General features: G+C 31.3%; 1 protein-coding gene across 1 annotated transcript; it reads right to left on the bottom strand.

Moving 5' to 3' along the window:
* Positions 1–2,982: 2,982 nt before the first annotated feature.
* LOC126769435 (uncharacterized) lies at positions 2,983–11,678 on the bottom strand. The gene is made up of 8 exons (XM_050488226.1): positions 11,435–11,678; positions 11,255–11,356; positions 10,369–10,464; positions 9,746–9,964; positions 6,927–9,627; positions 5,867–6,019; positions 5,137–5,286; positions 2,983–4,859 (listed from the first exon to the last, which is right to left on the bottom strand). Exons 1-8 carry the CDS (start codon positions 11,507–11,509, stop codon positions 4,651–4,653), a joined length of 3,705 nt encoding a protein of 1,234 aa, XP_050344183.1. The 5' UTR covers positions 11,510–11,678; the 3' UTR covers positions 2,983–4,650.
* Positions 11,679–12,830: the final 1,152 nt, after the last annotated feature.

The following is a 12,830-nucleotide window of genomic DNA, read 5'->3' as shown; positions in this document are numbered from 1 at the left end:
ACCCTATAAATGTATTCTAAACATACAAGTAAAAACAACATTCAACTAGTGCATCAATAAACAATAATAGACATTTACCTTAATTTTATATAATTAATGTTTAACTAATGTTTTTAAACAATACAAAAAATTAACAAAAACATATATATAACAGATATAACAGGAATATATAATTAATAGTTAAGTTGATGATTAAAATATAAAGCCTTAAAGTTGTGCGATGTCTTTGAAAGATAAAATAATTTTGTGACAGTTTTCTAAGTATATAATATTGTACACTTTCCACAATTCCGGTACAAACTAATTAAAGAGTCTTATGAATTTTTTATGTCCCACTGCTGGGCTAAGGCCTCTTCTACCATTTTGAGGAGAAGGTTTTAAAGGTTATTCTACCACGCTGCTCCAATGCGGTTTGGTGGAATACACACGTGGCAGAATTTCAGTGAAATTAGACACATGCAGGTTTCCTCACGATGTTTTCCTTCACAGTCAAGCACGAGATCAATTACAAACACAAATTAAGCACATGAAAATTCAGTGGAGCTTGCCCGAGCGTTTGAATCCACGATCATCGGTTAAGATTCACTCGTTCTTACCGCTGGGGCATCTCGGCTTGATAAAATATATATTCATTTCAAATGCAACTTTATGTTGCTATGTATAATTGTTGTGTAACTTTAAAACCAACTATTATTTGTTGATGTTGAATTATTATTTTTTTTGATCGTTGATTTTTGCGATATTGGAACGTAGCTATCAAAATAAGCCAATATCTTTTTTTTTATTAATTACTGTTTAAAAATATTTTTTTTATGTACAAAAATAAAAACAAATATCAAAATACACAGCTTTGGGTGAAGTCAAAAATTTAAATGAAAATTAACATGATCACGTTGCGAACAATCGAGAGAAAAATTAACCAAATAAACAATGGCACTCCGTATTTATAAAACTATAAGTTATGTACATTAAAAATAGGGAAAAAAGTAGTAGATTTTATTTAAATTGAACAGTTTTTACAATTAAAACGAATAGCATATTATAACTAATATGTTAAAAATCATTGCGCAGAATAATTTTCCTTGTAGATATAGTTGCTCCTATTCTTATTATATTTTAATTGCATTGTATTGTTATATGTACATCGTACGACGTACCGGAGAATTGCAAAAAACGCGTTTTAACTTGCAAGCTTTTATACTTTCCAATGTGTGGTTGACACAAAATTTTAAACAGATAATTAATTATAATATTTTATTCGCATTTAATGTTATGTATAAATTAAATTTTTGTGCACTGTTAGATAATTATGACGTCATCAAGAATTAATAGGTATATGTTTTATGTAAACTGGTAATACTTTGTATGGGTAAACATTTTATTTTCTATATTTGATATAGCTTGTAATATATTTATAATATGTAAATAAATATATTGTGTATAAATGTTTTTTTTTTAATTAATTTATAATAAGCTATTTTATAGAATAAATCATTTTCGTATTTTTTATGCACAAGTCGTTTGAAATAAGAATTTAAAAATTCTTAACCGGATTTTATTCCAAGTTCTTAAAATAGTTTATTTATTCATTAATAATGTATACAAACGTAACTAAATATTACGCAGCTTTAGTTAATAATAACATATTACGTGTAATAAGATATTTGATTAATACCTAATTATTTTTATGTAAATTATATTGTAACAGTATTTTATAATTTAAATATAATATGTACAGAAAAAAATATATAAAAATAAATGTAATTAAAATACATAAGTGACTTTTATTATTTACTGTTTGCATTTTTTTTAAATTATTATTATCAATATATTGTGCCTATGCCTCAAAAAGATCAGTAAAAAGGTAATGTAATTATAAAATTATTAAGAATTGAATTAGTTGCAAATTTTATTGGTAGATAATGTATTATCAAATTCTGTAGTCTTGTTTATTTACTAAATTACTATGTACGTATTAAATTTTAGAGAGGTACCAACAAACCAAAGACAAGTTATTGTTTTTTACTGATTTAATAGTAGAACTTGCACGAGCTCACTTTAGTAATAATTTGTATATCGATTAGTAACTATACGGAGGCCGTAGCATCATCCCGGGCACTCACTTAACAAGGCAGGCAATTAAGAGTTACAGAATAAAAAAAATTATCCTACTTACTAGAGTAGACTTACGAGTAAGTAACAAAGACAACATGCAAAAATATTAAAATAACTGGTTACTCAATAGCAGAATACGATAACATTAGTAATATCGTGGTTTACTATTTGGTGTGAGGAAAGGATTCTATTTTTTTCGATGTCTACGGGCTAAGGTGTAAATTTACAAGGAACCTATTTCCACGTACTAAACAATAATCGGGTAAAAATAAAGAAAGAAAAATAGTAAACTAAATATTTTATTATATTTATTACAAAAACATTGTGATGATGAAAAATCAAAATTTGTTACAAATATATTTAACGAATTTAAATAGTAATTTTATTAAATAATTAAAATAAGTATATTTTAATTATTTAATTACTTTTTTATTATTATTAAAAAGTATTTTATCCTCCTTAACTTGATTCCCCCATTTTTTTAATTCCTCGTTTTCAGCAGATAAAAAGCAATAGAGCTCTTAATATTAACGTTGGCTTTTGAATATCCTTAAGTGAGAATAATATCTTTACTTATCTCTTCCTTGAATTGTAAGAATATGGGTGTAATTCTATTCTTTATTTACTTAGGTGGTATTGTTGTAGTCGTATTTACTCAGCTCTCTCTTTGTATGCGCTCTGAATACAATTATATCCTACTATCTAGTAAGTAGTAAGCACAGCGCAAAAATATAAAAAAAAAGTAACTAACTCACTAGCAGAATACAATAATATGAAAATATTGTATATCATGTTTGGAGTAGCAGAGTAAGGAAAGGATTACATTTTACAGTACCAATGGGCTGAGGTGACGTCTTCTGCTAAATCAATCAAAAAGAAAGAAAATAAAATTTTAAACTAAATATTTTATTATGCACAGTCAACAAAAACATTGTGATGATTAAAATCAAATTATGTTACAAATAGATTTAACGAACTGAAATAGTAATTATATGATTGAATTGAAACATAATATTATATTTATATAACATCAATGCAGTGTCTTCTTCTTTCGAATGCCAAATCAATAAATACAGAAAGAGAGACATGTGTTTTACTAAATAACTGCTAAGCATGATTATAAGTAAGGCCTTCAATTTTGATATTTAAGTTCAAAATATAAATAAAGCACTAAAATGCAAAACTTTATTTCAGTCATAACGTTGAAATAAAACTTAAGTTTAATTATGAATATAAATTTTCTGTCTTTAAATTTTTCTTCCTATAATGTATAAACTTTGTAATCGGGCTTTTGCAAGCCGACTGGCCGTTTTGAAGGGTTAGTGAGTCAGTGTAAGCCACAAGAGACACAATCTTAATTCCCAAGGTTGGTGGTGAATTGGCGATGTTAGGAATGGTAAATATTTCTTACAGTGCCAATGTCTATGGGCAGTGGTGACTACTTACCAACAGGTGGTCCATTTGGCAGTCTGTCTACTTATATATAAATACATATTATATGTCTAATGTATATGAAAGTATGTAATAAGCAAATTTGATGTTCATAAAAACCCGCAGCTTCGCATGCGATCAAATCCAGCACTTTGTATTTTGAACTTAGTAAAAATAAAATAGATAGTGATCGAAGATAAAATAGAAAGAAATATGCCACAAATAAAGCTAATAATAAAATTCTTGTAACACTGGTACAATATTAAAAATATAATTGTAATAAAAACTATTTATTAACAATAACTACCCTAATACCTAGATCAACTAGAAATTAATGAAAACTCTATTTTACACAAATAGATTTTCCATATACATTATTATTTTTTCCATTTAATTATAAATTGAAAAAAAGACAAACTTGAAACCGATATATTTCCGCTTAAGTATATCTTCAAGAGATATAGTGTTTGTGTTGTATAGTTTGTATTTTTTTATAATTTATTTTAACTTTGTCAAGTCAACTGAATTTTAAACCAGCAACATACAACCGATCGAGATAAAATTTGCACACATTTTTAATGCTGGTAACAATCTCCTATACTAAATATCGTAATTTGTTCAAAATTGCCACCAAATGAAACTTTGACTTTTGAAGTTTTTATTTACGTTTATATATACAAAAGACATTCACTATTATAAAATATTATTCTTGAAAAAAAACACTTTCATGCTTTGGAATAGCTACTATTACTTCATATAAAATCGGCTAAAAATATATTTTGGCACAATATTTTACATAAATTTATATTATTATTACACGATTCTTACGAGTGAAATTTTGACAAAAAATCATGTGATTCAATATTTAAGGCACGTTAAGAATTTACAAGTATGAATTACCGAACCGAAATATATAAACAATTAAATCATATAATTAATAAGCAAAATAAAAAATAGATGTAATTATTTTTATAGATTTGGTTTCGTTCATTATCATATAAATCTGAACGAAATGGATTATATAGCATATATTTTAGAGTTGTCATAATGTTTACAATAGTTTAAAAAATTATAAGATAATGTCATATCTTTCAAGATATTTTTTTATATATTCTCTTTGGGTAAGCCTTCCAACTTGTTTACTTCTATTTCCACTTTCTGTCTGAGAACACCGGCCAGAATGAACTCTGTAGATACAATGGTAGCGCCTTTCTTCTTGAGAGCAGGCCAGAGCGCCTTGTCAGCAATTGCCGACACACAAATCCAGTTTGGTCCCTTACTCTTCCATGTTCCGCCGGAACATTCGACTATTACTAGAAAAAAATATGATAATAAAAATATAAAAATAAATAAGAACCATTCTCATTCATTCATTATCTTCTAACTAACTGCAGTACTTTAAAATTTTTAATTTAAAACCCAATAATATTTTTAATATCGGACTCGGACCTGGGATGTGATCCCAGGACCTAGGGCCTGCCAGCTAGCACTAGACCAACTAGCAACTTTTATGCATCAATAAAAAATAATTTCAAAGTTTAAAACAGCAAATCACAAGCAATAAGTAATAAGTAGTAAGAATATATTTACATTGCATCTCTTGAGCGCAAGGCATCACACTGGGGGTGGAAGATATATTGTACCCCTTGAGGAAGCCGCGACGAACTGCAAGCGAACGCTCCAAATTAAACTGAAAACGCTTCTCAGTTTCCTCGTCCTTGATCAAGTGTAGCCAGGGGTCTGGAAAAGAACATAGGAGCTGTATGAGAATATTTGACTTTTCTTTTCCATTGCAGCAAAATGTCTGCATTATTTACACAAAGTAGATTTTTTTTAAATATGAATAATCTACTAGAATCTATTTGGCCTCACAAAATTGTCTATACCATCAAGAGCAGTAGTTCTCATTCTTTCTGAACACTAAATTAAAACAGAAGAGCTCAGGGAAGAAGTTACATTAATTCCTATGTGAATGATGAGTGAAGTACGCCTGAAACTTTTGTACTGAGGTCACACGGGTGATAAAATTATAATAATATCAGTCATATTGTAATGCCATCGTGGACGCGTTTGTCCACGACTTAAGGGTTATCTAAACCAAACTGAGAATTAATATAATTTTTTTAAGGTAGAGGGGGCAAACGGGTAGTAGGCTTACCTGAGGTAAAATAACTACCACGTCCCATGGACATCTGCAATACCGGAGGGTTTGCAGGTGCGTTGCCGGATGAGTTCTTTTCTTGAAGGTTCCCAAGTCATATCCGTTCAGAAAAACCACCGGCGAAATTATTCATTAAGTATATAAAATGATCGCACTTACCAACAATCATATTGCTGTCTGCACAGACTTGCACCCAGGGCGGACCAACTATGGGCTTTCCGAGTCCAAGGGCGCATAATAATTTAAAGGTTCGCTTGATTTGCATCGTCAGTACCACAGTGCACTGCATCACGTCGGTCACTATTATAGCCCCTTAAAAAAAATATTTGACTTATATCAATCCTTCTAAAAAAATTAAATCTAAAATTTTACAGGTTTTATGGATATGAGTTATCTCTTATGGTATATTGCTTCATTTTTCAATTAATATTTAATTGTAGTTTTCTTAGCTAAATGATATTGTTGTAAATTGACTGAAATGTGGCAATGATTGTTAAAGATGTCGGAAAAAAACACGCTAAGTGAGAGCTTTACTCGCTTGCGCGTAACCCTATAGAGTTAATATGTATTACAGTAACAATAACAGCCTGTTAATGTCCCACTGCTGGGCTAAGCCTCCTCTCCCTTATGAGGAGAAGGTTTGGAGCTTATCCTCCACACTGCTCCAATGCGGGTTGGTAGAATACACATGTGGCATAATTTCAAAGAAATTAGACACGTGCAGGTTTCTTCAGGATGTTTTCCTTCACCATCAAGCACGAGATGAATTATAATCACAAATTAAGCACATGAAAATTCAGTGGTGCGTGCCCGGGTTTGAACTCACGATCGTCGGTTAAAAAGAATGAATAAAACGCGTTCTAACCACTAGGCCATCCCGGCTTTTAATATGTATTACGATATAAACATTTTATGTAGACCATTATTCTACCCGGAACTGGTAAGTTTATATAATTTAAAAAAAAATGTTTAAACATATAATATTTTGTTTTTTATATTCGTTAATATCGGCACTTGGCTCCTATAAAATACTAGTTTCTTACACGGCTTTACCCGCGAGTGGAGGTGATAGGCTTTTTTCCGTATCCATTACAACGTGTTTGCAAAGTTTCATGATGATCGGTTGAATAGTTAAGATGTGAAAGCGTAACAAACAAAAAAGGTCATTTCTGCCTTTATAATATACATATATAGTTGTATAGTAATTAGTTAACGTTACCTAATTTTTCTAATTTCGCCTTTACTTTTTCGCACGGAAACGCTGTGAACAAAACATAATGTGTTTTGACTTTCCGAGCAGGCGTGGCCCTTAAAGATAAATTATTAGAATTCGCTTCTGTCCTGGTTTTCTTTGCACTCGGCAACTCAATATTTTCAGTTGCTGATCTCTTGAACTTTACTTTATTTAATGACTCGTACGAAATGTTATAAACCGCACTTTGATCAAGAGCGCTATTGTTAAGGTTTGCTTTAGATGTATCATTCTGTATTTCTTCCTTTTTCTTAGACGATCTATGTCTCTTACTTCGTCTTACATTTTCTAAGGGCGATTTACTCCTCTCTATTTCCTTAGTACGCGTGTGTTGACTTTTCTTATCTGTGCTTTGTTCTCGACTGCGTGCTTTTTCTTTTTTTTCCACTTCTAATTTTTTTTCATTAATAGTTTCAGATTTTTGATTACTTCGACTACGCGTACGTCTCTCGGTATTATCTAAATAATGTGATATATCGTTTAAAATTTTTTTATTGTTTGATTGGATAACTGTCGGCTTTGCTTGTTCTGATTTTGGTTCTTCCTTATCTTTAGTTCTTTTTCTATCGCGAGTCTCATTATCCGATTTTTTCTTTTCCACTTTTGTTTTATCAGATGTTTTTGTTTTGTTGTATTTTGTTTTATTTCTTTCATCAGGTTCAGATTTAGTTTTAGTTTTATTTGATTTCTCTTGTACGTTTTTAATGTTGTCAGATTTTGTTTCTTTGTTTTTTTCTGTTATTTTGCTTGTTGACAATGTTGCCATAAGTACGTTGTCTCCTAAATTTTTAGCTATTTCATCCTTATTCAACATTTTATTTGTAGGTTTTCTAATTCTTGTAATTTTTCGTGTAGGTATAATTTCGTCTTCGATCTTTTTAGTTAAGCTTGTTTTTGTATCAAGAGATTTAATCGGCGGACGCATATCATTCCCTGGATCTGATTTACTCAACACTTTCGATTTCCTATTTTTATACATTGTCAGACTGTTTTTTATTTTTTCAGTAGTTGGTAATTCAGTGTTCATTAATGTAATATTTTTTACACTTGAACTGCCACTCGACACTTTTTTAACACCTACTACATCCCTTATTTGCGAACTAGACAAGCTAGAAACAAAACTTTCAATTTTATCGTCTATGTCACTATCATCAGTTGAGTCATGGCCTAAAGGTTTCGAAGCGACGGTTTTAGCTGCAGGAAGTTCATTTACTTTATCATTTTTATCAGCATCGGGTTCCTTGGAAGGATTTTTATTCATTGTCGGAGAAGGCTCCCTTTGAGAGCATAAATCATTAAATATGTCCTGTGTAGCAGCATAGTACAATTTATCATCTACATCAACATCTTCATTTGACTTGCTATGCTCATTGTTTGCTATTAGGTTATCAATTTTTAAATCTGAAATATCTTTTCGTTTATCTTTAAAATGTGATGGTTTTGGGATTTTAAAAGGAGGCACGATTTCTTGTGAATAAATATTTTGTGTCAATTCTTCTTCAAAACAAATATCTTTCTGTGTGTCATCTTCTATTACTTGTGTTGGTAGGTCTTCGAAGGGAACATTAGTTGGTTCTTCCTTTGAAACATTTTTATCCACTTCAATAACATCAATCGTAGTTTTTTTATAATTATCTTTAAATATATTACTGTGTTCAGTTTTTGTGTGATTTTCTATTATTTGCGTATCTAAATCATGAATTTGTTGTTTGGGTTTACTCAAATTGTCCGTAACACAATTATCTTCACAATCAGTGACATCATCATCGATAGCATTAATATTATCTTGCAATTGTTCAGTTGATTTAGTAACAGTTACCGGGTCATCTTCACAGTCTGTTATATCATCATCATTTACTTCTGGTATTTTTTGTGTCATGGCAATATGTATGTCCTCATCTTCACAATCAGTCGAACTATCAGATTTTACACGGCGTACTTTATTAGTACATTTTTGCTTTTCGCTTATTTTTACAGATTCCTTTATATTTTCAATAGGAACATCTGTAATGTCGTTGTTTAGTTCATTAAATTCTGGCGGTAGTAATGCTTGTGATTCAAAGTTATCCTGTAATGGTTGACTATCAATTTCATCAAATAATATTACTTCATCCGATACATTGTCTTTATTTTCATTACTTAAGGGATCAAGTAGTATATTATTAACAACATTTTTATTTTTATTAGGTTCTATCTGTGTTTCGGTATCATGTATAGTAATATCATTTTCTTTGTTTTCTGTGGTAAAATTAAAATGAAGGTTGTGTTGATCAGGTATTTTGCAAATCTCCGGTAGGTCCGTTGGCACTTGTGTTTCCATATAATGTATTGAAGGCGTTGTTGTAGTACCCATACACTGTGTATTAGCATTATAAATTGAATCATTCATGTCATTATTATTGTCAGTAATTTGTGTGTCTACTTCATGTATATTAGTTTTATCTGAAATGTTATCAACTGGTCGTACTGCTAAATCATTATTAGAAATATTGGATTGTGAGCTAAAAGAATCTGACTTCTTAGAAGAGCTCCAAAAAACATTATCAATTTTATTTGTACCAAGAGGTTTGATTGATATTGTTGTGCCCGATGTCTTTATGAACCTATTGTTTGGACTTTTAAATAAATTATTTGGCTTTTGTTGTGATGCAACTATAAATGAATCATCCTGAAATTAAAAAAATAAAATTTGTATTATATACATATGTATTTTCCTCACTATCATTCACAGATTGGATTAGATTTTGAGTGATAGAACTTAATTGTAATAAGTGATATTTCATTACCCTATCACTAACGTCAGGTGACTCCGGTATTGTAGTAACATGTATTGTATTTAATTTGGAGACATGTCTTCTATGCACTGGTGTCTCTGGTACTTCAATAGCTTGTGTCATTGGTAGGTCATTGTCCTCTTGAAATAGCCTGAACACTCCAAAAACTTGCCCAAACTGTACCATATCTCCATTTTTCAGAGGATATGGTATGTATGCTTGTAATGTTTTCTGAAACGACATTACGTGCTTATTGTTAGTTCAAAAGATAAGTACAATAGTACTGCCATTATCACTGGCATTCGGTCATAAACTATATAAAGTCTGGTTGAGCAACACTCACAATGGCTATGTGTGCTCTGTAGTTATTTGCCTAATAGTTGTGTGTGAGTGTATATTGATAAACTGTAACTGTGTGATTTTTATTAGAAGGAATACTTTTAAATAATATTGCAAAAATCCAAAAGTAATTTGATTGATTTTGAACATGAATGATTTGATATCATTAAAATAAAATTAGTGAGTAAATTATTATATGTGCATGTATGAATACTCGTGTGTTATAAGATTCTATGCTAAATGATTGTAAATAATAAACTTCAGAAATAGGTTAAATAATAGCATTTTGTACTTACGTCACTGAGCTTGGTCTTGTTCGCCGAATCCAAGTCCATAAGCATGTATTCATGGTTGTTTAATATATTTATCACTGCATGCTGCCTTGATATTGACTGAAAGACATTTTAGATTTTATACCTCATATTTGTCTGTAACTAGACTCATAGAGCATTCATAGAGCATCATTATTGACAATGGAATAACTTAAGTGGACTACACAACACATATATAAATCTATATAAGATAAGTTTTTTTTTTACCAGTTACAACACTGGAATAGGATAAGAAAAAAAAAGATTGATCTCATATATAGACTATTCCAATGGCAGAGGTAATAAACAAACCTTAGGTTTATATTTCCCATTAAACTTTCTAATAACTCTGATACATTATTCGCTACAAAATCCCTGATTAATATTTTTATTTTTCATACAATAATATTCCATTTAACTACTTATATCCACACTAATTTTCCTTACAAAAATCCGGCAAAGGTGTTATGCCGATATTCCTCATTTTTACACGAATCCATACTCAATACCAGGATCATTTAGATCTCAACCAATGATGTTTTTAATTTTTTTTAAAATGTTTATTTATCTTAATTCTGCCTGGCATTGGAATAGGCTATAGGAAGCTATTATACATAATTGATTAAAATTTGTTACTTACCGTGTAATTCCTTATCTATTTTTTTTATATAATTAGTAAATACTTGTTGAAAATTTTAACCTTGTTTGCATAAACAAGTTTAAAAGTAAAAAGTGTGTTTCTTATAAATGTATTGTAACTGTTACATTACTTTAAACTCTAATTTCAAGTGATGGCAATTGAAAAATGACGAGAATTACTTGATAAAATGAAATATTACATATTTTAATTTATTACTAAATTGGTACTTACGTTTAAGTTCAAATTAATATTACAAGTTTCAGGATCTCGTCCAATTTTATTTGGACCTTTTTTTAATGGGTACTTAGTCCCACAAATACCCAAAAATCCGATCTAAAAATTAAATGTATATATTAATATAAGCCAATAATATTTCTATATTTTAACAATTTTTTGTAAGCAACGCGGGACCTGATCAGGAAAATCCTTTTCAGATCTGTTTGGATACAATTCTTGTGTACATTCTAGCCGCTGCGTTAACTCCATTACGGATTAATTAAGTCCATTAGCAGAGTTGTTGTATAAAATCTTTTTGCGCCAAAATAGACAATCTAATAAAAACAAGTAACAACAAACACAAGTCAATACGACTGCCAAAAGTATATACACTTCCTAGTCTCTATCACAGAGTACATATTATGTACATTTTACTGGCAACTGAAGTAGGAGCCGGTAAGCAAAGATAAATAACCACTACGTCACAGATAATACATATAAGCTGGAACTACGTTTTGGTGTAAGTGACAGGCCGAGATTATGGAGTATAGACAGCGTAGACGGTAGACAGAGAAACTAATAGACACAATGACAATTTCTTTCACAAAAAATAACGTTACAAATGATTTAGACAGAGATAGAATTTTTTATTTTCTTCTTACCGCGTAACCAGCTAACACTTAGCTACTCAAGTAGCGAAACAAACTTGACAGTTGATACGTTCTTTGTGTTTGTTGTTAAATTTTTGTATATTTTTATGTTAGAAAACAATTCTAATCCAGTGAAAACACAGAGAAACAATCCTTATATCATATCGAAGGTTATACAATGGTGCATTGTCGTATTATTTCACGTTAAAGCGATAGCAAGAAGAAAATTGCCGGCGTAATGGACCAAGCGTAGACAGAGAAACTAATAGACCAAGGGGCCGTGAACCTACGATTGAGTTGAGACAGTGATAGTTTGTCAATGTGTGCGTATAATGTATGTTTGGGGTGTAGTGGAGTGTTCGCAATTATTATTAACCTCCACGATCTCTTCTTTAGTGGCTCCAAGAAGCTGTAGTCACAGCGGCCACACCCCGGGCAACCACGTTAGTGGGCTAAACCTAAAGAAGGGGACTAATTCACGAACATCTGTGAGTTAGTTATCGGTGGCTCCCGAAAAATAAAAAGGTAACGTGGAAAACCTGAAGGGCATTTGTCAGAGTCCATATAGTGACATATGGCCTTTCCACTGCATTCCGACTACTGCCGATCGTTCCGGTTTACCGGACCATCGGAGCACAGGTGTAGGGATGAGTGAAGTGGATCTGCACCCGCGCAACCGCTTATCCACTATAAAAAAGTTCACGCGCAGATGACCCTAATTATTCTTCCCGGATCTGATTTTAAAAAGTCCTGCGGCGATGGGGTGAAGGCAGTGGGGTCGAGGTATCGATGTACCGAGGCTTTAGTTGACACCCTGCACGTAGGCGGCCAGGCGAGAGTGGTCGCTCCCGGAACCGACAGAGGCGGGGTTCTGGGTTCGGCAGCACGGCTGGTGACGAAGCAGCCCTATTTAGGATCGCTCTGCTTTCCTCTGCATAGAG

Source organism: Nymphalis io, chromosome 7, assembly GCF_905147045.1.
Source record: "Nymphalis io chromosome 7, ilAglIoxx1.1, whole genome shotgun sequence".
In the NCBI taxonomy this organism is placed as follows: Eukaryota; Metazoa; Arthropoda; class Insecta; order Lepidoptera; family Nymphalidae; genus Nymphalis; species Nymphalis io.
Note: the sequence above shows the minus strand (reverse complement) of the source record. Positions and strands in the feature narration are given on the sequence as shown.

What these genes read in the sequence shown, in the direction of transcription:
- LOC126769435 (XM_050488226.1), bottom strand. Translation starts at nt 11,509, where the DNA reads ATGGAGTTAACGCAGCGGCTAGAATGTACACAAGAATTGTATCCAAAC. An exon ending in ACAAGACCAAGCTCAGTGAC is followed by an intron (nt 9,965 to 10,368) that starts GTAAGTACAAAA and finishes ATGTCGTTTCAG; the next exon opens with AAAACATTACAAGCATACAT. An exon ending in GGCGAAATTAGAAAAATTAG is followed by an intron (nt 6,020 to 6,926) that starts GTAACGTTAACT and finishes ATTTTTTTTAAG; the next exon opens with GGGCTATAATAGTGACCGAC.